The sequence below is a fragment of the Dipodomys spectabilis genome, unplaced genomic scaffold, assembly GCF_019054845.1.
Source record: "Dipodomys spectabilis isolate Male_0828 unplaced genomic scaffold, ASM1905484v1 ptg000532l, whole genome shotgun sequence".
In the NCBI taxonomy this organism is placed as follows: domain Eukaryota; kingdom Metazoa; phylum Chordata; class Mammalia; order Rodentia; family Heteromyidae; genus Dipodomys; species Dipodomys spectabilis.
This window is the reverse complement of record NW_024871209.1, coordinates 544,831-568,739: the sequence shown is the minus strand read 5'-3', so window position 1 is coordinate 568,739 and position 23,909 is coordinate 544,831. Positions and strand designations below refer to the sequence as shown.

The window sequence follows — 23,909 nt, the reverse complement described above, 5'->3', positions numbered from 1 at the left end:
AGGGTGTGGGGCTCCAGCTGAGCCGTGCGCAGCCCCGGGACGGGGGAAGGGGGCCACAGGGTGTGGGGTGCCCGCTGAGCCGCGCGCAGCCACGGGACGGGGGAAGGGCGCCAGCTGAGCCGCGCGCAGCCATGGGACGGGGGAAGGGGCCACAGGGTGTGGGCCGCCAGCTGAGCCGTGCGTAGCCACGGGACGGGGGAAGGGCGCCAGCTGAGCCGCGCGCAGCCACGGGACGGGGGAAGGGGCCACAGGGTATGGGGCGCCAGCTGAGCCGCGCGCAGCCACGGGACGGGGGAAGGGGGAGCTCCGTGCTTTCTGGCTCCATTCTTTTCCATTCCTCCAGTCTGCCTCCAGACTCTCAATCGACAGGAGTGGCCTCTTGGCTGCCAAGACTATGACACAAAATGTGCCAAGGCCAGCACCTGCCTGGAGGCCCCATGCTGGGTGGGGTGAGGTGGGGAGGGACCTTCTTATCTGTCCCCCTCCCCATGCTTGCTTCCCCTGTGGACAGGCCTTGGGCCTGGGCTCCTGGGCTGCAGATGCCAGCGTCTGTCAGTCTTGGGATCCCTGACCACAGACAAGGCAGCTGGCAAAGAAGTCCGAGAGGCTGCCGTGCAGATGGAGGGGCCCAGAAGGCTTCTTGACATCGACACTAGCAGAGTGGGGTGGGCGGGGCGTTCCAGGGAGCCCCTGGGGGGTGGGAGACAGCAGGGTGGCAGAGGAAACAGGAGGGCAGGGTGGTAGGGACCCTAGGATATGGGCAGGGGGCATGCACAGTACCCATCTCTGGGCAGTGGGAGGGGAAGGTGGGATGCTGAGCCCCAAGGCTGGGACGAGGTCCTGTGTCTAGCCACGTGCACCCCCTGGTGGCCACACAGAAGCATGACGGGCATTGGGCACGGCTGTGCACAGGGCACCCAACACGGGCCAGGAGGGGCTGGAGCGGCCCTCGCGGCCTACAGGACCCCAGGCCCATTCCCAGGGAGCCCCCGAACACATCAGGAATGCAGCTCAGGCAACCCGAGGAGCCCTGTGTCCTGGGGGTCCCCGGAGCAGCTGAGCACAAGGTGTCCACATGCCAGCCAAGCCTGCCCACTACGCGTCCTTCAGTGGACCCTGTGGTCACGGTGCTGTCGGTGCTGTCGCTCTGACTGAGCACAAGCCACTTCCGGAGCTCCCTGCCCCCTGGCTTGGCCTCCAGGGCAGCCCTTGCCTCGTCCTGTCCCTCTTACAGTCCCAGGTCTGCGCCTAAAGCCGCAGGAGGCGGCCATTCTCACGGAGGCCCCGGGCACCCTGGGAGGGCGGGCAGCCGGCAGCGGACGCAGGAACCTGAGTGTGATCTGGAGCTGAGGGAGCCCCTCACGGAGCGAGGACCCCGGGGGGCAGGCCGGGCCCCCTCCCTCCCCCTCCCTGCGGTCCCAGGCCCAGCTCACCTGTCACTGCCGTTCCAGGCGCACTCGAACTTGTCGAAGATGCAGTCGCTCTCATACAGGGAGCAGAGCTTGCTCCGAAGGTAGTCATGGACCTGAGGGGAGGGGTCAGCTGAGTGACAGGTCCCCGGCTGCCCGCCCACGCCGGGGAGGGAAGCAGGCAGGAGTGGCCACCAGTCTCAGGCCTCGCTTTGGCGAGGGGCTCCTGCACCCCCGGAGCGCCCCCGGAGCACCCCCGGGTCTGAGGCAGACCCACCTGGTAGGTCTCGATGGGCCTCGCCTCCATGTTCAGGTCCCAGACCTTGACAGTGAGGTAATCCCGGGTGAGCATGTACCGGCCGCTGTGGCTGAACTTCACGTCAGACACTGACGAGATGATTTCCGAGAAGAATGAGCGGTTGCTGGGGTCCTCGGGCTCCTCAAAAACTGCGGTGGGACAAAGGGCGGCCAGGTCACCGGGGCTGCGGGCCCCACGCCCCCACCAGGCCCCGCCCCTCCCGGCAGAGCGGCCAGTGCGGGCGGGAGGACTCGCGTGGAGCCGTGTCCACCCCCATCGGTGCCACCTTCTCAGCCCCGATGAGGACATGAGAGAAACGGGGAAGCTCCCTGCCGCAGAGCCGCCCGACGGAGCGGGAAGGGCGGATCTGCCCTGGCCTCTGCTGCCCCCTCCTGGCGACGCAACGTGTCTGACTTTCTCTAGACATCCATCCCTTTCCCTCCCCCAGTGGGCTGGGGTGCCAGGGACGGGTGGGGATCCGGACCTGCCGGGCTTGGTCACCAGCCGTCCCTGTCTCCATGGAAACCAGCGACTGGCAGGCCTCCCGGCCAGCCTGCTCTCCCAGCCCGGCTGTTGGCAGCTCCCGGAGCTTCATGAAAGCCCTCCCCGCTGCCACAGGCCACGAGGAGTGGAGCCCTGCTTCCTGCTATGGCTCTGCTGCTCCCTGACCAGGGCCCGGTCTGTGCACCGCGGCCTTTCCCAAAAGCCCGTGCAGCGAGCGGGAAACGTCGGCTTATGCTCATGCAGTCAGCCAGCAGCCCACACTCAGAGCCTGTATGTAACAGGCTCCGCTCAGGCCTTGGGGGGCACAGAGCCCTGATCGCTGGGGCCCTCAGCTCCTTGCAGACAGGGATCGGACCACACCGTACACTGGACAGCCAGGCTGGAGAAGGGCTGGCAGGAAAGATGGGGCAACACGGGCAAAGGTCCTGAGGCAGACAGGAGTTGAAGGCCTGCGAAGCAGAGGCAGGCGAGCACCCATGCGGAGGCTGCGGTCAGGGCAAGAGGGAGGATGCTAGCCGGGAGGACGGAGAGCCACAGGCAGGTACAGCCGGAGGAGCAGGAGCAGGTCAGGGAGGAAAGGATGGACGGGGAGGAGGCGGCAGTGGTGGCAGCAGAGGTCAAAGAAAGAAGAAATGACAAAGACACGGGCCCTCCCCCGGGCCTCCAGGGGACGCCGGGCCTGCCCACCTCTGATCCCCAGAGGCCCCCACAAAACAGAGACACAGCGTGAGCTCTCCAGAGCACTGTCACAGCGCAGAGGGAAGGGCGGGGGAGGGCAGGTCCCCACGCCCACCCCGACTCAGGACTGCGCGTGCGCCCACCTGGCGTGGCCTAGTGTGGCTGGTGCCCACAGAATGAGCCCACGTTGGGGGCAGGATGCACTGCTGGGGGCCCATGAATGGGTCCCCATTCCAGCCCCCCCCCCCATGCTCCCAGCACTACCCTGGCTGGCCAAGGCCGCCACACAGCAGAAATGACCGTCTTATTTCAAAAGCTCTGGGATGGTCCTTTCCATGGTTACCTGGTCACAGAGTCTAGCAGACAAAGACTGGGTTTCTATGCTTGCTGGGGACAGGGGAGCCTGGGGGTCCAGCCTGGCCAAGGCCACTCTAAGAAGTTACTCGGGCTGCTCCTTGGTCTCATCTGCCCAGTGGCACCCACGCGCGGCTTAAGATCCAGTGTGGTGCTGCCGGGAGGGGTGCCGGCAAGCCATCCACGGGCCCCGGGAGGCCTCACACTGCCTGGCCGTGCTGCCAGGCCCCCCTCGTGAGGGTCTGGCGGCTGGATGCGGCTTCTTCCACACCTGACAAGTTCCTGCGGAACCTTCCAGAACCTTAGTGCAGCCAGAACGGATGGAACCCGCTCGGGAGAAGAGAAGAATCCCAGGCCGCGCGTGTGCGGGCCTCGGGCTGGGCTGCTCTGAGCTGCCCACACGGGGCTGTGGTTGTGGGGGCCACAGGAAGCCCCGTGGCTGTCCATGCTCACCCCGCACCCCGGCCTCCCTACGCCTCCACCCACCTGTGACCACCACGGCGGCACCCACGGACTCCAGACAGAGCCTCCGGAGGCCCAGCAAAGCCCTGCCGCCAGCACCCTAGAAACACCCTCGTCCACCGGACACCATCGCGACTCTGCTCAGGGGCCTCTGGGAGGCTGCCTCCACTCACGCTATGCCACAGCCTCCCCCACGCCACAACCTCCTCACACGAGCCTCCTCACACCACAGCATCCTCACACCACAGCCTCCTCACACGAGCCTCCTCACACCACACCACAGCCTCCTCACACCACAGCCTCCTCACACGAGCCTCCTCACACCACAGCCTCCTCACACCAACCACAACCTCCTCACACCACAGCCTCCTCACACCACAGCCTCCACACACCACAGCCTCCTCACACCACACCACAGCCTCCACACACCACACCACAGCCTCCTCACACCACAGCCTCCACACACCACAGCCTCCTCACACCACACCACAGCCTCCTCACACCACACCACAGCCTCCTCACACCACAGCCTCCTCACACCAACCACAACCTCCTCACACCACAGCCTCCTCACACCAACCACAACCTCGTCACACCACAGCCTCCTCACACCAACCACAACCTCCTCACACCACACCACAGCCTCCTCACACCACACCACAGCCTCCTCACACCACACCACAGCCTCCTCACACCACAGCCTCCTCACACCACACCACAGCCTCCTCACACCACAGCCTCCTCACACCACAGCCTCCTCACACCACAGCCTCCTCACACCACAGCCTCCTCACACCACACCACAGCCTCCTCACACCACAGCCTCCTCACACCACAGCCTCCTCACACCACAGCCTCCTCACACCACACCACAGCCTCCACACACACCACAGCCTCCACACACCACAGCCTCCTCACACCACAGCCTCCTCACACCACACCACAGCCTCCTCACACCACAGCCTCCTCACACCACAGCCTCCTCACACCACACCACAGCCTCCTCACACCACACCACAGCCTCCTCACACCACAGCCTCCTCACACCAACCACAACCTCCTCACACCACACCACAGCCTCCTCACACCAACCACAACCTCGTCACACCACAGCCTCCTCACACCAACCACAACCTCCTCACACCACAGCCTCCTCACACCACACCACAGCCTCCTCACACCAACCACAACCTCCTCACACCACAGCCTCCTCACACCACACCACAGCCTCCTCACACCACAGCCTCCTCACACCACAGCCTCCTCACACCACAGCCTCCTCACACCACAGCCTCCTCACACCACACCACAGCCTCCTCACACCACAGCCTCCTCACACCACAGCCTCCTCACACCACAGCCTCCTCACACCACACCACAGCCTCCACACACACCACAGCCTCCACACACCACAGCCTCCTCACACCACAGCCTCCTCACACCACACCACAGCCTCCTCACACCACAGCCTCCTCACACCACAGCCTCCTCACACCACACCACAGCCTCCTCACACCACACCACAGCCTCCTCACACCACAGCCTCCTCACACCACAGCCTCCTCACACCACACCACAGCCTCCTCACACCACACCACAGCCTCCTCACACCACAGCCTCCTCACACCACACCACAGCCTCCTCACACCACAGCCTCCTCACACCACACCACAGCCTCCTCACACCACAGCCTCCTCACACCACAGCCTCCTCACACCACAGCCTCCTCACACCACAGCCTCCTCACACCACACCACAGCCTCCTCACACCACAGCCTCCTCACACCACACCACAGCCTCCTCACACCACAGCCTCCTCACACACCACAGCCTCCTCACACCACACCACAGCCTCCTCACACCACACCACAGCCTCCACACACACCACAGCCTCCACACACCACACCACAGCCTCCTCACACCACACCACAGCCTCCTCACACCACAGCCTCCTCACACCACAGCCTCCTCACACCACACCACAGCCTCCTCACACCACAGCCTCCTCACACCACACCACAGCCTCCTCACACCACACCACAGCCTCCACACACACCACAGCCTCCTCACACCACACCACAGCCTCCTCACACCACACCACAGCCTCCACACACACCACAGCCTCCTCACACCACAGCCTCCACACACCACACCACAGCCTCCTCACACCACAGCCTCCTCACACCACACCACACCTCCTCACACCACAGCCTCCTCACACCACAGCCTCCTCACACCACACCACACCTCCTCACACCACAGCCTCCTCACACCACAGCCTCCTCACACCACACCACAGCCTCCTCACACCACACCACAGCCTCCTCACACCACAGCCTCCTCACACCACAGCCTCCTCACACCACAGCCTCCTCACACCACACCACAGCCTCCTCACACCACAGCCTCCTCACACCACACCACAGCCTCCTCACACCACACCACAGCCTCCTCACACCACAGCCTCCTCACACCACAGCCTCCTCACACCACAGCCTCCTCACACCACACCACAGCCTCCTCACACCACACCACAGCCTCCTCACACCACAGCCTCCTCACACCACACCACAGCCTCCACACACACCACAGCCTCCACACACCACAGCCTCCACACACCACACCACAGCCTCCACACACCACACCACAGCCTCCTCACACCACACCACAGCCTCCTCACACCACAGCCTCCTCACACCACAGCCTCCTCACACCACACCACAGCCTCCTCACACCACAGCCTCCTCACACCACAGCCTCCTCACACCACACCACAGCCTCCTCACACCACAGCCTCCACACACACCACACCACAGCCTCCACACACACCACACCACAGCCTCCTCACACCACACCTCCACACACCACACCACAGCCTCCTCACACCACACCACAGCCTCCTCACACCACACCACAGCCTCCTCACACACCACAGCCTCCTCACACACCACAGCCTCCTCACACCACACCACAGCCTCCTCACACACCACAGCCTCCTCACATCACAGCCTCCTCACACCACACCACAGCCTCCTCACATCACAGCCTCCTCACATCACAGCCTCCTCACACCACACCACAGCCTCCACACACCACAGCCTCCACACACCACACCACAGCCTCCTCACACCACACCACAGCCTCCACACACACCACAGCCTCCTCACACCACACCACAGCCTCCTCACACCACACCACAGCCTCCACACACACCACAGCCTCCTCACACCACAGCCTCCACACACCACACCACAGCCTCCTCACACCACAGCCTCCTCACACCACACCACACCTCCTCACACCACAGCCTCCTCACACCACAGCCTCCTCACACCACACCACACCTCCTCACACCACAGCCTCCTCACACCACAGCCTCCTCACACCACACCACAGCCTCCTCACACCACACCACAGCCTCCTCACACCACAGCCTCCTCACACCACAGCCTCCTCACACCACAGCCTCCTCACACCACACCACAGCCTCCTCACACCACAGCCTCCTCACACCACACCACAGCCTCCTCACACCACACCACAGCCTCCTCACACCACAGCCTCCTCACACCACAGCCTCCTCACACCACAGCCTCCTCACACCACACCACAGCCTCCTCACACCACACCACAGCCTCCTCACACCACAGCCTCCTCACACCACACCACAGCCTCCACACACACCACAGCCTCCACACACCACAGCCTCCACACACCACACCACAGCCTCCACACACCACACCACAGCCTCCTCACACCACACCACAGCCTCCTCACACCACAGCCTCCTCACACCACAGCCTCCTCACACCACACCACAGCCTCCTCACACCACAGCCTCCTCACACCACAGCCTCCTCACACCACACCACAGCCTCCTCACACCACAGCCTCCACACACACCACACCACAGCCTCCACACACACCACACCACAGCCTCCTCACACCACACCTCCACACACCACACCACAGCCTCCTCACACCACACCACAGCCTCCTCACACCACACCACAGCCTCCTCACACACCACAGCCTCCTCACATCACAGCCTCCTCACACCACACCACAGCCTCCTCACATCACAGCCTCCTCACATCACAGCCTCCTCACACCACACCACAGCCTCCACACACCACAGCCTCCACACACCACACCACAGCCTCCTCACACCACACCACAACCTCCTCACACCACAGCCTCCTCACACCACACCACAGCCTCCTCACACCACAGCCTCCTCACACCACACCACAGCCTCCACACACCACAGCCTCCACACACACCACAGCCTCCTCACACCACAGCCTCCTCACACACCAACCACAACCTCCTCACACCACAGCCTCCTCACACCACACCTCCTCACACCACAGCCTCCTCACACCACACCACAGCCTCCTCACACCACACCACAGCCTCCACACACCACAGCCTCCTCACACCACACCACAGCCTCCTCACACCACAGCCTCCACACACCACACCTCCTCACACCACAGCCTCCACACACCACACCACAGCCTCCTCACACCACACCACAGCCTCCTCACACCACAGCCTCCTCACACCACACCACAGCCTCCTCACACCACACCACAGCCTCCACACACCACACCACAGCCTCCTCACATCACAGCCTCCTCACACCACAGCCTCCCTCAGGCAGCTGCCTGGCTGTGCTGGGACATCACGGACCCCCCAGCCCAGGCCTGCATGCCTGACTCATTCACTAACTCACTCGCTCGTCCACCCAGCTGCTTGCTCACGGGCCCGCAGGGACACAACTCGCTCATCCATTCACCAATTCATTCTTCCACTCACGCATTCAACTCACTCATCTGTGTCCTCATTCGCTCACCTACCACCCACCCACGTGCACGCACACACGCACGCACGCACGCACGCTTAGGCTTGGGGTGTCATTCGTTCACACATGCTCATGCGTGTGCGTGCATGCACACTCACGCTTGGAGTGCTTGTCGCACAGGGCGGCTGCCCGCATGTCACAGAGCCGCAGGGAGCCCTTGCTGCTGCTGTACACGAAGAGGTTGCAGTGGTGCGGGTGGAACTCGGACGCTGTGATCACCTCGGTCAGGTCCTCCATGTTGGCCGGCTTGATGTCCACGATGTCTGGGCGGCGGTCAAGGAGCACACGGCCGCGCAAGGCCCCGCCCCTCCCCGGGCTCAGCTGCTCTTTCAGCCCCAACACTTGAACCTGGAGGACAGAGCCACTAACCAGGTGGTTTCCAGCCATCCCTCCCCATGTCTGCCCACCGGCCTTACGTGGCTGACCCACCACCTCTTCCCTCCCTCCCTCCCCGCCCAAGGAAGGGGCCATCAGCTCCAGCCCCCGTAACCACAGACCTCACTTCTGCATTGCAAACAGGAAGAAAGGAACACAGAATGTGTGCCTGCTGCCTACCTCCACTTGCTGCCTACCAGTGCCTACTACACACCTGTGCCTACCACATACCTACCTGTACCTGCTGCCTACCTGTGCTTACTACACACCTGTACCTGCTGCATACCTGCATCTGTTACACACCTGCACCTGCTGCCTACCTGCATCTATTACACACCTGCACCTGCTGCTTACCTGTGTCTACTACACACCTGCACCTGCTGCTTACCTGTGTCTATTACACACCTGCACCTGCTGCCTACCCGCATGTATTACACACTGCACCTGCTGCCTATCTGCATCTATTACACAGCTGCACCTGCTGCATACCTGCATCTATTACACACCTGCACCTGCTGCCTACCTGTGCTTACTACACACCTGCACCTGCTGCCTACCTGCGTCTACTACACACCTGCACCTGCTGCCTACCTGCATCTATTACACACCTGCACCTGCTGCATACCTGCATCTATTACACACCTGCACCTGCTGCATATCTATGTCTACTACACACCTGCTGCATACCTGCATCTATAACACACCTGCACCTGCTGCCTACCTGCATGTATTACACACCTGCACCTGCTGCCTACCTGCATCTATAACACACCTGCACCTGCTGCATACCTGCATCTATAACACACCTGCACCTGCTGCATACCTGCATCTATAACACACCTGCACCTGCTGCCTACCTGCATGTATTACACACTTGCACCTGCTGCATACCTGCATCTATAACACACCTGCACCTGCTGCATACCTGTGTCTATTACACAGCTGCACTGCTGCCTACCTGCATCTATTACACACCTGCACCTGCTGCTTACCTGCATCTATTACACACCTGCACCTGCTGCCTACCTGCGTCTATTACACACCTGCACCTGCTGCATACCTGTGTCTATTATACAGCTGCACTGCTGCCTACCTGCATGTATTACACACTGCACCTGCCACATACTGGCAGGGGCACATATGCGGGGGCATCTGCTGCCACCCCCAGCACCCCTTGCCCTCCTGTCCTCAGGAAGAAGCAGGACCGGGTGGCCGAAGCCCCTCCCAGGCACAGTCAGTGCACTGTCTCCTGTCCCATCAGCTTCCCGTCTCACGCTCTCCACTGTTGGGTGCGCTGTTAACTTCCTTCACTCTTCAGCAGCTCAGCCCCCCCACCCCCCGCAAACTGAGCTGGCCAGACACAGCTGGGCACCCGGAGAGAGCGGCAGGGCACAGAGGGACTGGGCAGTGGGGAAACCACGCGTCTGCCCTTGATCCCTCCACTGGACGCCACTGAGCACGAGCTCCTGTGGCCCTGTCACGCTGAGCTGCAGGGGAGGGGGGGTGGAGGGCTGAATGGGAGCCGTCAGAGCTGCCCGCCGCTTCTACACCACGGCCTTGCTGGAGACTCTGGGGGGTACACAAGGTGAGACCTGGGGTCACAATGACGCTGGGCTGTGACCCAGGACCAGGCGCTGTTCCAGAGGCTTCGAGGGGCCATTGGACACCCATCCACCTGAGTGGGGTGGTCCTCAAGCCACGGCTGAGGCTCACGTGGGCCAAGACCACGAGGTGCCACACCATCGGGGCAAGGCTGGAACCCCACGTTAGGCACGCAGGCCCCTGAGGAGGCGAGCAGCGAGGCGAGCATTGTCAGGGTGCAGGCTAGTGCCTGGGTGTGTGCTACTATCCAGGGGCAACCCGGCCCTCAGCGCGCCCCAAGGCTTACTGAGGCTGCTTGTGTTCAGGCCCACTCTTCTTATCCAACCACAACCCCCACCCCGCCCCCCTCCGCCCCCCTGAAGACAGCAGACAACCTGCACAGCTGTGCCTGCAGCCCAGGGGCGCTGCGCCAGCACCTGGGCCGTGCTCAACACCGCCGTCCCACTGGCTGCGCAGGCCGCGGGCCCCGCGTCTGCTCTACGCAGTGGGTCACGACCTGGTGAGGATCACTGGTGCACGCCGCGTCAGGCCGTGTGCCCATGGGACACTCGGCTCTCAGAGGCTGGCGGAGGGGCATACCCCACCGAATAGACCAGATCAGCAAGGCTGAGGAGCTGGGGCCGCCAGGGGCCTGGGCAGCGGAGGCCGGGGGGTCTCGGGCTGGAGGATGCCCAGCTCAGGGCACCGCCGGCCCCCTTCACTCCAGCTGAGTTCTCAGCAAGCAGACATGCTGCCCGGCCTCCACCTCCTAACCCTAGCTGTGTCCCTGGCTGTGTCCCCCGGGCTGTGGCCAGCTCCACAGATGAGACAGAAAACGTGTTCCAGACTAAGGGGTGAGGTGAGGCCGGCCTGCAGCACAAACAATTGCTTAGGGAAGAAAAAAAAAAAAATCAATGGAACCATCTTGAAATGTGTGAGCGCTAAAAATAGATCAGCGGCCTCAGCTGTGGCTCTGTGCTATCCTTGAGCAGCAGAAAACTCTAGCAAATCACCGCATGGACCCCAGTCTCCAGAAGCTGGCATTAAAAAAGCATGAGAGGCTGTTTAAAACAGAGATGGGGGAATGTGTGGGGGGAAGGAATCAACGGGGGGGGGGGGGGGGTGGTGTCTGGGGAGCAGCAGCAGAGGGTGCTGGGGGAGGGGAGGGGTCTGGGGACCAGCAGAGGGAGCCTCTTTCCTCCTGAAGTGTGGAGGAGCGGGGTAGGTCCTCCAGGGGAAGCCCTGTTTACCAGCCTAGGACGCTGTACCTAGTTGCTCAGGAGGCTGAGACCCAAGGATCACGGTTCAACGCCAGCCAATTAACCACCAAAATGGAAGAACTAGAGCTGTGGCTCACACAGCAGAGCACCAGCCTTGAGCAAAAGAGCTAAGAGGGAGCAGCTCAGGCCCTCAATTCAAGTCAGAGTCCCAGCGCACACGCAAATGTTTTCCTAAGCAGACGTGATTCCGGATGTGGGCCCTAGCCACACAGAGAGCGCAGCCTCTCCCTAAAGAAGCTAAACAGAGGCAAAGACCCCAAGCCGAACGGCTCACATCAAACCCGCCCGCCATTTGAAGGCTCCGGCCTGGAGGGGTGGCAGTGGGGCCGGGGGGAAGGATACTGAAGCTCCTGTCCGTGATGGCCAGGTGCCACAGGTTGATGCGCAGGTCATCCGCAGACATGTAGGTCTCGCAGTCGCTGTTGACCGAGATGGAGTTGATGTGGTAGGTGTGGCCGTTGGCAAAGATCCTCCGGGGGCTCACCTCCACCATCAAATCCATGGGCTTCAGCACCGGCACCTGCAGGAGGAGGGGAGGAGAAGAAGCAGGTCAGACAGCAGGGCCCGGGGGGGGGGGGGGGGAGGCGCCTCTCTGGGCCCCAGCTTTTTGTGTGTGCAGTTCGGGGCATGATCCCTGAAGCTGTTGTTCAAGGCTGGTGCTCTACCACTTGAGCCACAGCTCCACTCCTGTTGTTTTTTTAGTAGTTTGTTGGAGATAAAAGTAGTCTTGTGGACTTTCCTGCCCAGGCTGGTTCTGAACCATGATCGTCAGATCTCAGCCTCCTGCTAGGATTATAGGTACAATTATAGGATTATAGGATTATAGGATTATAGCCACCAGCGCCCAGGTGGGCCTCAGGTTTTGGGGGGTAGAAAAAAACGTCGGGATCCCGTGACCTCACCCTGCTCCAAGGAAAACAGGGGTTCTGGTGAGGAAACTGAGGCCTGGAGCAGGGGACACAGCCTCCCCACAGAAGCAGCCCCACCAGACGCCAACCCTCAAGGCTCTCCAAGCCTTAAAATCCCGGTGGTTTCAAAGAAAAAAAGGAATGCAAAGCCCAGGCGTGGCTCCTGGGCGTCGGTGCCCACCTGCAACGAGGTCACCGTGGAGAGATCCTTCAGCTTCCCCTCTTCATCCTTCAGGTTGTAGCCCTCCGGCCGCTTGTCTCGCTCGGTAATCTTCCATAACTTTATCGTTTTATCTTGAAGAAAAGAACAGAGAAGAACACATGTCATCCACCACCGGGACGGAGGGCATGCATGGCTCCGGCCAGCCACACAATGGCACCCACTGGAAAGCTGCCGAGACCCCCACGCTGCGCTGGACGAGGAACATCTCCCACCGTGTGGGTTCTACACACAGAGCGTGTGCGTGTGGCAGCACGTGTGTGTGTGTGTGTGCAAGCACGTGGTGTGCAGAGCTGGTCTTCACTCCAGCCCTTTCTCATGTTGGATCCCAAAGGTGACCGTCTCGGGCCGAGGGTCTGACGCCCCGGGACAACACACCTGCCCTCACCCTGCCAAGAACATCACAAGAAAAAGCTGAGTGGGTGTGGTGGTGAATTGTCAGTGCCACCTGCTGGGTTAGATGTGTCTCAGACACAGCTGTGAAGGGTTCTTTGTTTTGTTTTGCTTTTTCTCTTGAGCCGAGATAGGAGTAAGCAGGTGACTTCCATCATGTGAGTGGGCCACATCTAACCAGCTGAAGGCCGGGAGAGGGCAAAGGCCAGCTGCCAGGAAATGGCTTCAGGTGTGAACTGCAGCTCTTCCCTGCCTTCCAGCCAGGGGTCTACGCTACAGACTGCAGCCTCACTGGCTCCCCTGATCACATGAGCCAGTTCCTCACCTGCCTGCCTCTCTCCCCCCCTTCTCTCTCTCTCTCTCTCTCTTTCTCTCTCTCTCTCTCTCTCACACACACACACACACACACACAGACATCCCTCAGGCAGCTGCACCATCAGTGGACAGGAACGAGTGGGCTATGTCCTGCTGCAGGAGTGTACACCTGTATGGGTACACACATACACGTATGAACATGTACATGCATGCTCATACACACGTGCACGTGCGCACGCGTGCACACACATGCATACCATGAGGCCTCACCATTGGTGGACAGGAGCGAGTGAGCCGCATTCTGCTGCGGGAGCCATTTGATCTTGTTGATCTTCTCCTCTATCTCCAGGCTCTTGAGATAGTCGAACTCCGGCTCGTGACTCTGGAAAGTGCTGTACACGTCGTACTCGCCCTGGCTATGAGGTGCATTTTTACTCTGCAAGGAAACCAAGAGGCAGCTGAGCTGCAGGACAAGCTATGCTTCTGTGACCCGGGACTCGCTGGCCCACCGTGTCCTCAGTGCAGCTAAACAACTGAGTGAGCTCAGGTTTGCTGAGCGACTACTCCATGCTGGGCACTGACAAAGGCTTCAGGGCTCTCCTATTCGCAGCCCGCAGCCCGCACGGAGACAGGCCACATGGCGACCTGTGACTATCGAGGACAGAAGGCAGAGCTGAGGGTCTGACCAGCCTGCGTCAGCCCTAACCTGCTCCTGGCACCCACGGATCCAGCTGGGGCCTGACTTTGCGGGGGAGACGGACACGTGCAGTCCTGGGACAGGACTCGGCTACAACAGACCCGAGACAGGACAGCACCGGGCCCATCCGGGCTTAGGCAGTGGAGTTCTTTATGGTATGGCCCCCCCGGTACAGTCCCGCCCTCCAATATGAAGGTGCTGGGTCCAGGGTGAGCAGCAGGGACAGCTTTACCAGCTGAGTTTGTTTCCATGGCAACGTGAAGCTGCACTGGAGAGACAAATGAATTCTCCAACCACGCAGGCAACAGCTTCAAGTTTTCCTGTTCATTATCGGAGAGTGTCTATTTTTAGGCTCCGCCCTCTGCCTCGCTCTGGCAAAGATTCCAATTCTTCCATGTTTTTGCCTCCATTCTACTTCCTCTCCCGTGAGCACAGTCATGGGGAGGGGTGGAAGGAAGAAGGTAAAACCAAAGGAAAAACCCAGCTCCCGTGGCTCACGCCTGTCATCCTAGCGACTCAGGAGACTGAGATCTGAGGATCATGGTTTGAAGCCAGCCTGGGCAGGGAAGTCCATGAGACCCTTAGCATCTATTAACTAGCAAAAAGCCAGAAGTGAAGCTGTGGTCCAAGTGGTAGAGTGCCAGCCTTGAATAAGTGTTTTAAAAAAAGAAAAAGCTAAAAGACGGGGCCCTGAGATCTAGCTCTAGGCCAAGGACTGGGACAGACAGACAGACAGATCTGCCAAAATTAATTTGTCTCTGAATTTGGTAGCAGGAGGGCTGTGCTGTGTCCTCATCCTTGCCAGCCACCTCCCAGGGTGGGTCCTTACATGCACCACTGCCCCAGGGGGCGGCCATGAGGGGAAATCACAGCCCCAGGACCACGCTCAGCTCCGCCCCTCCGCTCAGCTCCGCCCCTCCGCTCAGCTCCGCCCCTCCCCGCCTCTCCCTTCTCCCTGGTTTCAGCCCAGCACATGTTCACGGAGAGAAGTCCTTCACGGGGACCAGGGGGCTGCTTGCCGTGCTGGGCTGCTGGGCACGGGCAGGTGACCCGTCTGTTTCCATAGCTACAAGTGTGGGGATCCCCACCTCTCCCGGAGCTGAGCGAGGAGAGTAAGCCAGGATGGTGCACAGAACACCTGGCCAGGAGCCTGCGCACAGTAGGTGCACAGAACAATCCCAGGCCGCTCTCGCTTTCCTCAGGATGCTGCTGAGCAGCACACTCGGACGTCGGGTGGCGGGCCTAGGGAGGGACTGGGAAGGTGGGGGGGGGGGGCGCGTGGGGGCTGGGCCTGACCACCACACGGCAGCTGCAGCCTGCCTTGAGGAGCCAGGCAGGAGAGGCCTTGATCGCCCCCTTTCTACAGCCACCCAGGCACAGGAAGGTTTGAGGCTCTGGCTGTGCTGAGGTTTTTCTGGGGTTTCAGGGTGCAAGCATGGCTTTGTGAACAGACCTGGGCTCCCCTCTGCACCAGCCAGTCACCCCCCTCCCCCCCCCCCCCCCCGGCTTCCCTCCAGCTCCAGGGCAGAGCTCTGGAAGGCAGTGCCAAGGCCCAGCTTGGAATCCGTCCTCCCCGCCCCACCCACCCCTGCCAGCCCCCCTCACCCCTACATACCTCTGGTTCCCGCTGGAAGATGACCACCCGGCCGCCCTTGTCACCCGTGGCCAGGAGCTCTCCAGTGTGGTTGAACTCAACAGTGGAGATGATGTCGGCTAGGGGAGACAGAGGGGAGGGGTCAGCAGACGGGGCCTGTGCGGCGTGGACGGCATGCACAGCAGGTCAGTGTGTGCTCGGCGCCCCGCACCCCTGCGGGGCCATGGGCAGGAGGGGACCCAGGGGTGAGGAGTATGTCTTCACGATTAGATTCTACTCCTCACCCTCCTTTCCTCCCCCAAGCACTGCAGGTTCCCTGGGGGAGACAGATGGGTCCGTGGGGATGTACCGTAGCTCAGCCTCACTCAGGGACTGGGCCTTGGGGAGGGGAAGGGAGCACCACCCCCTCCACCCTGGAGGACATTTCAGGAAGGCGACATAAGGGACCAAGGGCCCAGACAAAGTGAGCTACAGCTGTCTGGACAGAGCCCAGCTCTGTAGAGCTGGGATGGAGGCTCGACCGGAGGCCCACCCCGGGGAGGCCACTGAGAGAATGCATGGTGGGCGGAAGGCAGGGAACGGCGCAGCACCCACAGACGCTGGTACCTGGACGAGAGGGGACAGGAGGCGACACCTGAGGCCACCCGGGCGTGGCCTCATCCTGCTTCCTTGAGCGGTCTAGTGGGCCCCGGTGTCTGGCCGCCCAGGGCAGGCCAGCCCCTCCCAACACGGCTGTTGACGAATGAGACCCCCCCCACCCGTTAGGGCCAGATGCCCAGCTCGGGTGACTCCCCGAGCTCACCCACAGGCAGGCCTCTGGGACCCCTCCCAGCCTGCACCCAAGAAGGCTGAGCCCTCAGCTCCGCATGCTGCTCCCCCTGCCCCCTTCCAGCCCCTGTGACCCCGGCATCCAGGACCTTTGTGAAAGGGCTGCCAGGTACCTGGGGTCCCAGACACCCAGGGCTGGTTCTCCTGCATGGGCATGGACTTGGAGAGGACTGACACCCCCATCCCCAGGTCCAGTCCTGGCACGGGAACACGGGAACCCCCTTCCATGCCAACATTCTGGGACTCGAGTCACAGAGACAACCGGCCCGAACATTCCAGGGGCTGCAACAGGCAGGAGGAGGACGGGACCGCAGGAACAAGATGGCTCTTCCAGAGCCCCAGCTCGCCAACAAGGCCAGCCCCAAGCCCCATCCACAAGCTTGCCCCGAACCCCAAGGTAGAGTTTTATTTCTAACTTGCATTTATTCTTAATGCCTGGAGAATTAAGTGCTTCTATACAAGTCATTTCTAACATATCTGGAAATGTAAAAAGTGCTAGAACACTATCTGCATATGTCCAAGCAGCCATCGCTGGCAGATCAGAGCAGTATCCCCGCCCCCCCCATCCAGGAATGGGATGGACCTCCGACCTCTGCATCATCCTCAAATCTCAGCCATCAGAGTTGCTGGAATTATGGGCATGAGCCACTGGCACTTGACTTTGGATTTATTTTCAAACCAACCACAGCAGTGACACTCCTACCAAGGGACCAGAAAAGAGCATAGCACCCCACCCCACCCATCCTCTATCCTCCCTGACTGACAGCCAGACAGCCAGACAGCCAGACAGCCAGTAGGGTGGAGGTTTATTCAGACTCCAAGCCGGAATTCCACCAACCCTACCTCCTCCATCATTTTGACCTCTAGGAAAGGCAGGCGGCCTCAGCAGGGGTGAGGAGGCCCCAGTTGCCTTGACCCCCACTTGGCCTCCCCGCCCCCCCCACCATGGGAGCCTCCACTACAGGGCAGGGGTCCCTGCTGCCCACCCTGCCTTCACAGCCCCTCCCCCGCTGCCTGGGCACTCGGGTCACCCACTGTCTCCTGAAGGATGGACGCCAGCTGCTCCTGGGACACCGGTGTGTGACCACGGCCCACGGCGCCCGCTTCATGGTGAACAAATGTCTCTGACAGCCTGGCCTCCCGCTCCTGACCTGTGGAGACTTGCTGGCAGACAAGCCCTGCGTGGAGGGCTGCGAGGGCTGGGCACAGGGTGGGCCTTGACCTCGGCCTTGGCTGGGTGGACGTGCCCAGGCAGGCCTCGTGCCTCCGGTGGAGCCGGGACCTCTGGCCAAGCCCAGCCCAGAGCGGGCACAGCACAGGCCAGGGCAGGCTCGGCGGGCGCAGCCCCAGCTCTTCTGCCCTGCCGCGCCCCCTCCTCACCCCCCCATTCTGGCCTCTGCAGGCCCGGCTTCTGCCCGCAGCTAGCCTGGATCTCCGGTCTGTGGTTTCCTCGGACCTCCACCCAGCACACAGACGGACCTACTGCCTGCCATGGGCACCTGCCACCGCTCTGGCACAGCACCCACACCCTGCGCCCCTCAGAGTGGCCCAAGCCCTTGCACTGTAAGTCTCCGCAGCGGGGAAGGAAGCTCAGACGCTCAATGCCTGGCTCCCATGGCTGCACTTCACAACCCCACCAGTGCCTGAACGCGCTGGGCAAGCTACGGGCATCGGGGCACTGTGCCGCCGTTTCTTTTTTCTCTTCTACCAGAGCCACACGGCGACCATGCGGGCTGAGCCACGCGGGGGAAGGCTGGGCCGGCCACCCCAGAGGGGGAGGAGGAAGGGTGACGTGCCGGGTGATGGCTGGCTGCGTCCCTCCCTGGCTCCAGACACGGGAAGGAGAGCAGCGGGGCAGGGCCACCAGCGTCCTGCCAGCGGGCAGTCCACACTGCGAGCTCCTGGCCTGGGTGTCAGGCCGGCTGCGTCTGAGTTAAGCTGAGCCTCACCGCTGCCGGGCTAGCGGGCCACACACAGCTCTAGGGCTCTCCACTTCACCTCAAAAGCCCCTCAAGGGAGAGGGAACAGGATATAAAATTGAACATAAGATGTGTTTAATTATATAGACCAGTGATCACAGCCTCACTAAATAAACAGGCCGGGGGAAAGCAGCAGCAGACTCAAAATACCAACACAGCTCGCTTCAGGGTTGTGGAACTGAAATAGCTGTTCTCCATTTTACTTTTTCTTCTGAATGTTTTCTAAAAGCCATCTTTAATAGCTTTATTGGGGGTATAACTGACCAACAAAGAACACCTATCTGATGGACACAAGTTTGATGGGACTATGATATTATATATAATAACAAGTATGCAATTTGGTGAGGATATTACACTGTGTATAACCTGTACATTATTTTTACTGATGGAGAAAATAATGCTATTATCACAAAGTCCACATAACCAGACAAAGCAGTGCGGCGGTTTCCACAGTAACAGGCAATTGACGGCGCGTGTGTCATTCCCGTGCCAGGCTTCCTTGGGGCCCGTGTGACTGGTGTGATATTCACTTGGCAATGAGCAGCAGCGCTCCCTCCCAGGAGTTCCTCGTGCACCATCTAACCGACGCACTGACACACTGTCATCTCAGATGTCAGGGCACGTACAGAAATCTCCTCTCACTGCCCTTCAGCGTGACTTTGTGTGTGTGTGTGTGTGTGTGTATATTGGGGCACATGGCCAGAGCTGACACGTTGTAGGCCTGGAATCTAAAACTCCCACTTTCAAAAACACAATACAGAATGCAAAGGAATACTATTCAGCCCTTAAAAAGCACGAGCTCCTGTTACTTGCAACCACACGGATGGGCCTGGCAGACATTGTGCTATGTGAAATGAGCCAGGCACTGAACGATCTGACCTACATGTGCAAGGGAAAAGGCAGGTCTGAACCATTGTTACCAGGGACCCAGGTGATGGGGGCGGGGTGGGGGGGAGGTAAGGTTAGGAACAGGTTAGAAAATTGTTGGATAAAAATAAAATAAATTTATTTAGTTTCCTGTCACGGTATACTCAGGTTATGATCCAAACCATATGCAGACATGCAGAAGGAAGGAAGGGCCAGACCAACCAACCCTGCTCAGTGCAAAAGACACTCAAGGATCTAGACCCCGATCAGAAGGTGCTTGAGGGATCTTGACCCCGATCAGATAGACAAGGAAAGCACAATCGCAGTCTGAACAGCTGCAATTTTAACTGGTAAAAGGATACTAAGAGTCAGGCATGGCAGCCCGTGCCCATAACCCCAGCACCTGGGCGACTGAGGCAGGAAGATCACCAGCTCAAGGCCCTCCTAGGATACAAAGCAAGACCCTGCCTCAAAAAATAAAATAACAACAAAGGATATACAGAAAGTCTGCTTGTTCACACAGAAAGGAAAGGAAACTTCGCCAGGTGCCTGTGGCTCACGTCTATAATCCTAGCTACTCAGGACGCTGGGATATGAGGATCGTGGTTCAAAGCCAGCCTGGGCAGGAAAGTCTGTGAGACTCTTATCTCCAATAAACCACCAGAAAACTGGAAGTGATGCTGTGGCTCAAGTGGTAGAGTGCTAGCCTTGAACTGAAGCGCTGAGACACGGTGCCTAGGCTCAGAGTTCAAGCCCCATGACCAACAAAAAAAAAAAAAAGGAAACTTCACATAAACAGCACCCCACACCCCGTCCTCCCACGTCCGCCTGGCCTCTGTGCTTTCCACTTGTGCTTTCGAGGTTCAGGCAAGCATTTCCCTCTCCCGGCAGTATTGGCTCCCTTTCATGGCTGAGTAGTATTCCAGTGGCATCATACGGTTGCTTCTTTGACAGGACTGGGGTTTGGACTTGGGGCCTTGTCACTAGGCAGGCATTCTACCTTTTGGGCCACACCCAAGCTTTCCCACAGTGATCCCTTTTCTTCAAGGAAAAAACAAGACACAGGAAGAGAGGCTGCAGAACCTGGGTGAGGGGCTGGAGATTCCAGGAGAGAGATGGGGGGTTGTGGGCCTCCGAATGCCCTTGGTCTGAGGCTGCTGAGCACAGGCTTCTGCAGGTACCAGAACCACGGTAGAAGACACTGTCCCTTCTGGGCCATTTCTGGAATGGGCCAGCTGCGGCCAGCTGCGCAAGCCAGGCTCACACCGTAGTAGAGACAGAACTGCCTGGGAGAAGACCATGCACCGCCCTCGGGTCTGTACAATGACAACACTGATGGCGCTGATGAACGTCATCTTCCAGTAGCCAGGTGACTGAATTGCAAGGAAAGAGGCTGTGGGCAACCGTGAAGTTTGCTGTGTGTGTGTGGGGGGGGGGGGGGGGGTGGAGAGGACGGGGCTGTGGGATTGGAACCTGGCCTTGCCAAGGTTCAGGGCCGCCTGGCTGGGCCCACGCTCCGCTCCGGACACGAGCCCTCTCCGGGTCCACACAGACATTTTTCACTGCTTTGCAAGAGGCTGTTGACTTCTTCTGCAAGGACTTATGGCACCCTACGGAGTGCCAGACCTTTCCCTGAGCAGCAAGAATTCAGACGTGCGCCAAGCGGGCCCTGGCTGCGCCCTGCCCCGCAGGGGACGTGGCTGCTCACACGCGCTCGGAGTGTGGCCACCACCGCGTCCCGGGCTCCGGGTCCAGCAGAGGGCGAGCAGAGGCAACGGCGCACTGTGTGGGGAAAGCGGGGGCCTCACGTGAGAGGGCTGCTTCAACTCCATCCCCACCCGGCGCTGGGACCAGCTTGGCCTCGTCTCAGCCCCTGGGCGGGGCCTTCCCACGCTGTCCCTACCGCTGCACAGCCTTGACTACCCAGCCACCTGCCTTCTCTCTCCGCCCCCCCCCCCCCCGGGCGCCGCGCTCTCCTGGTCTCTTCCTCCACCACCAGCCCAGGACCCCAGACAGCCATGGAGGAAGCGTCTGAAGAGCCCCTGTCCTGGGCAGGCATCCAGCCCTCCCCTCCGTCCTTCCACATCCCAGTGGCTGCCCTGTGGATGGCCAGGCCAACGGCCAGCAGGGTAGCTCCACGTCCAAGGCTTCCTTTTCGTGCCATTTACAAGTATACTGCACACCTATGACCTCTGATCATGGGAAAGACAGGCACTGTTTTCAGCCCTGACGGGGAAACTGAGGCTCCGGGAAGCACACTCATGGTCCCTGGGGACAGCATGGGAGGCGTGTTGGTGCAAATCCACCTGGCCAGGGCAGATTCCAAGGTACCTGTGGCTACACCACCCTGGGTACAGACCCAGAGGAATGCAGTCAACACACAACAGACATGCCCACACACGTGCCCTGTAGAGACTAAACTACAGAATCAGGGAGAGGCAAAACGTGGTTTATACATACCAGGGAGTATTATTTAGCCAGAAAGAAGAATGAAATCATGTCGTGTATTAGAAAACTGATGATAAATAAAACAAGTCATATTCAGAAAGACAAAGCTCACACTTCTTCTCATATGAAGAATCTAGATTTTCTTTTTTAAGAAGTAGAAGAGGGACTAGACAGAGAAAGAAGAGAAAGCCAGTGGGAGGATGGAGGGGGCGAGGGGGTAGTAGCGGGGGGGGGGGGGGGGGGGGTGTGGTCAAGTCTCAGTAGATGTGACGATGTCGCCCGGGGCTCACTAGCTACTTAGGAAGCCGAGACTTGAGAACTGCAGCTCAGCGCCAGGACAGGCAGGGAAGTCTGTGAGACTTATTTACAATTAACCATCAGAAAACCACAAGTGGAGCTGTGGCCCAAGTGGTAGAGCGCTCGCCTTCAGCAAAAAGGCTCGGGGACAGCGCCCGGACCCTGAGCTCAAGCCCCAGGAATGGCACACACACAAAATATATATTTTAAATTGTCACCGCCCATGTGCCTCCCGCAGGCCCCGTGTGTATCCGCTCCGGCACCCCGGCATGGTGAGCCACCCCGGTCTGCACGCAAGCCCCCCAGGGCAGCAGCTGCTCCACATCACATCTGAGTCAGGCCTGTGCCCACCCAGCCCGGCCCAGCACCTGGGACACCTGTGGCATCAGCAGGAACTGTGCCAGTCCCGGCGGCCTGTCCGGCAGCACAGATGCCAGGCCCAGCCGGCTGGGCTGATCTGGGCCAGCGGGGGCCTGGCTGCCTCAGCCTGGACGGATTAACAAACTTTGCTGACCGGGAAGATGCGTTCGGGCACCGTGCCCGCTCAGCGGCGGGCAGCCTCACGTGCGTGCGGTGAGCAGGTGAACGGACAGGACTCACCTCAGGGGTCCCTCCTTTTCCGTGTCTGCTCTGGTTTGGGCGGATGAATTGGAGCTGGAGGAGAGGCAGGCAGGATCCCTGCGATCTCCTGCCCTTCCTGTCCCTGCTGCTTGTGTGGGCCGCCAACCAGACCCTGGCCCTTCCACATACCCACCCCCAGCCCACACACCCCCAAGCCTGTGATGCACCTGCTCTCCCCAGCAGGTGGGGGGTCTGATTCCACAGCTGGCCATCCCCGGGTCCTAGGGGGACACCACCCCCCACCCTCAGGCCAGATCACTGCCACCACACAGCCTCTAGAGCAGGCCACACGACTCTGCCTCCACTGCCTCCCCAGCATGGCCGCCCCAGGGGACCCCAGGTGGGCAGGAGTGGCTCTCCAGCTGCCAGATGCTGACCGGAGCCCCATCCACCCAGTGGACGCGACGGGAAAATGTGTCTCGGAGGGCAGAAGGTCGTTTTCCCAAAGGAGGATGATGCTAGAGGACCCACAGGTCTGCACACGCAGACCATTCCATGCTGCTGCTGAACGGCACACACACAGCAACACAGCAGCACAAGGATGGCAAACAGACCCCAAATGCACAGAGGCACTGGCCACCGAACGGAGGAAGGAAGGTCCTTCCAACAAGCCCCTGTCCCCGTGGGGAGAAACACCAACATCACACACAGTCACGCCAAAGTGACCCACACAGCAAACACAAAAACAGCAACCACAACAAACGTGGGCTTTATCAAAACTGGAAAATGCGTGCTCTGGAGAGAAAGTACTCTGAGAACGGAAGGGCGAGCCAGGGGAGGAGAGCAGACGCCTGTAACGCACGCATCCCGCGCCTCTCACGTGCACACGAACGAGGCCCCTGTCCGGCTCAAGAACAAGAGCACACGCAATCTGATTCAAAGAGGGGGAGAGATGTGGATGCACGCCCGCGGAGCCACGGGGCAGAGACCACGG

At 60.4% G+C, this 23,909-nt stretch overlaps 1 protein-coding gene across 1 annotated transcript in view; it reads right to left on the bottom strand.

Annotated features, from left to right (window-relative positions):
* Ppp2r2c (protein phosphatase 2 regulatory subunit Bgamma) overlaps window positions 1-23,909 on the bottom strand; it is a 61,776-nt gene that overhangs the window by 2,060 nt on the left and 35,807 nt on the right. Inside the window, exons 2-8 of the mRNA XM_042670283.1 lie at window positions 15,957-16,054; window positions 13,915-14,080; window positions 12,898-13,010; window positions 12,151-12,328; window positions 8,671-8,835; window positions 1,687-1,856; window positions 1,434-1,525 (exon numbers count right to left, since the gene is read on the bottom strand). Coding sequence (XP_042526217.1) covers window positions 1,434-1,525; window positions 1,687-1,856; window positions 8,671-8,835; window positions 12,151-12,328; window positions 12,898-13,010; window positions 13,915-14,080; window positions 15,957-16,054 — 982 coding nt within the window. The remainder of the gene's footprint in view (window positions 1-1,433; window positions 1,526-1,686; window positions 1,857-8,670; window positions 8,836-12,150; window positions 12,329-12,897; window positions 13,011-13,914; window positions 14,081-15,956; window positions 16,055-23,909) is intronic.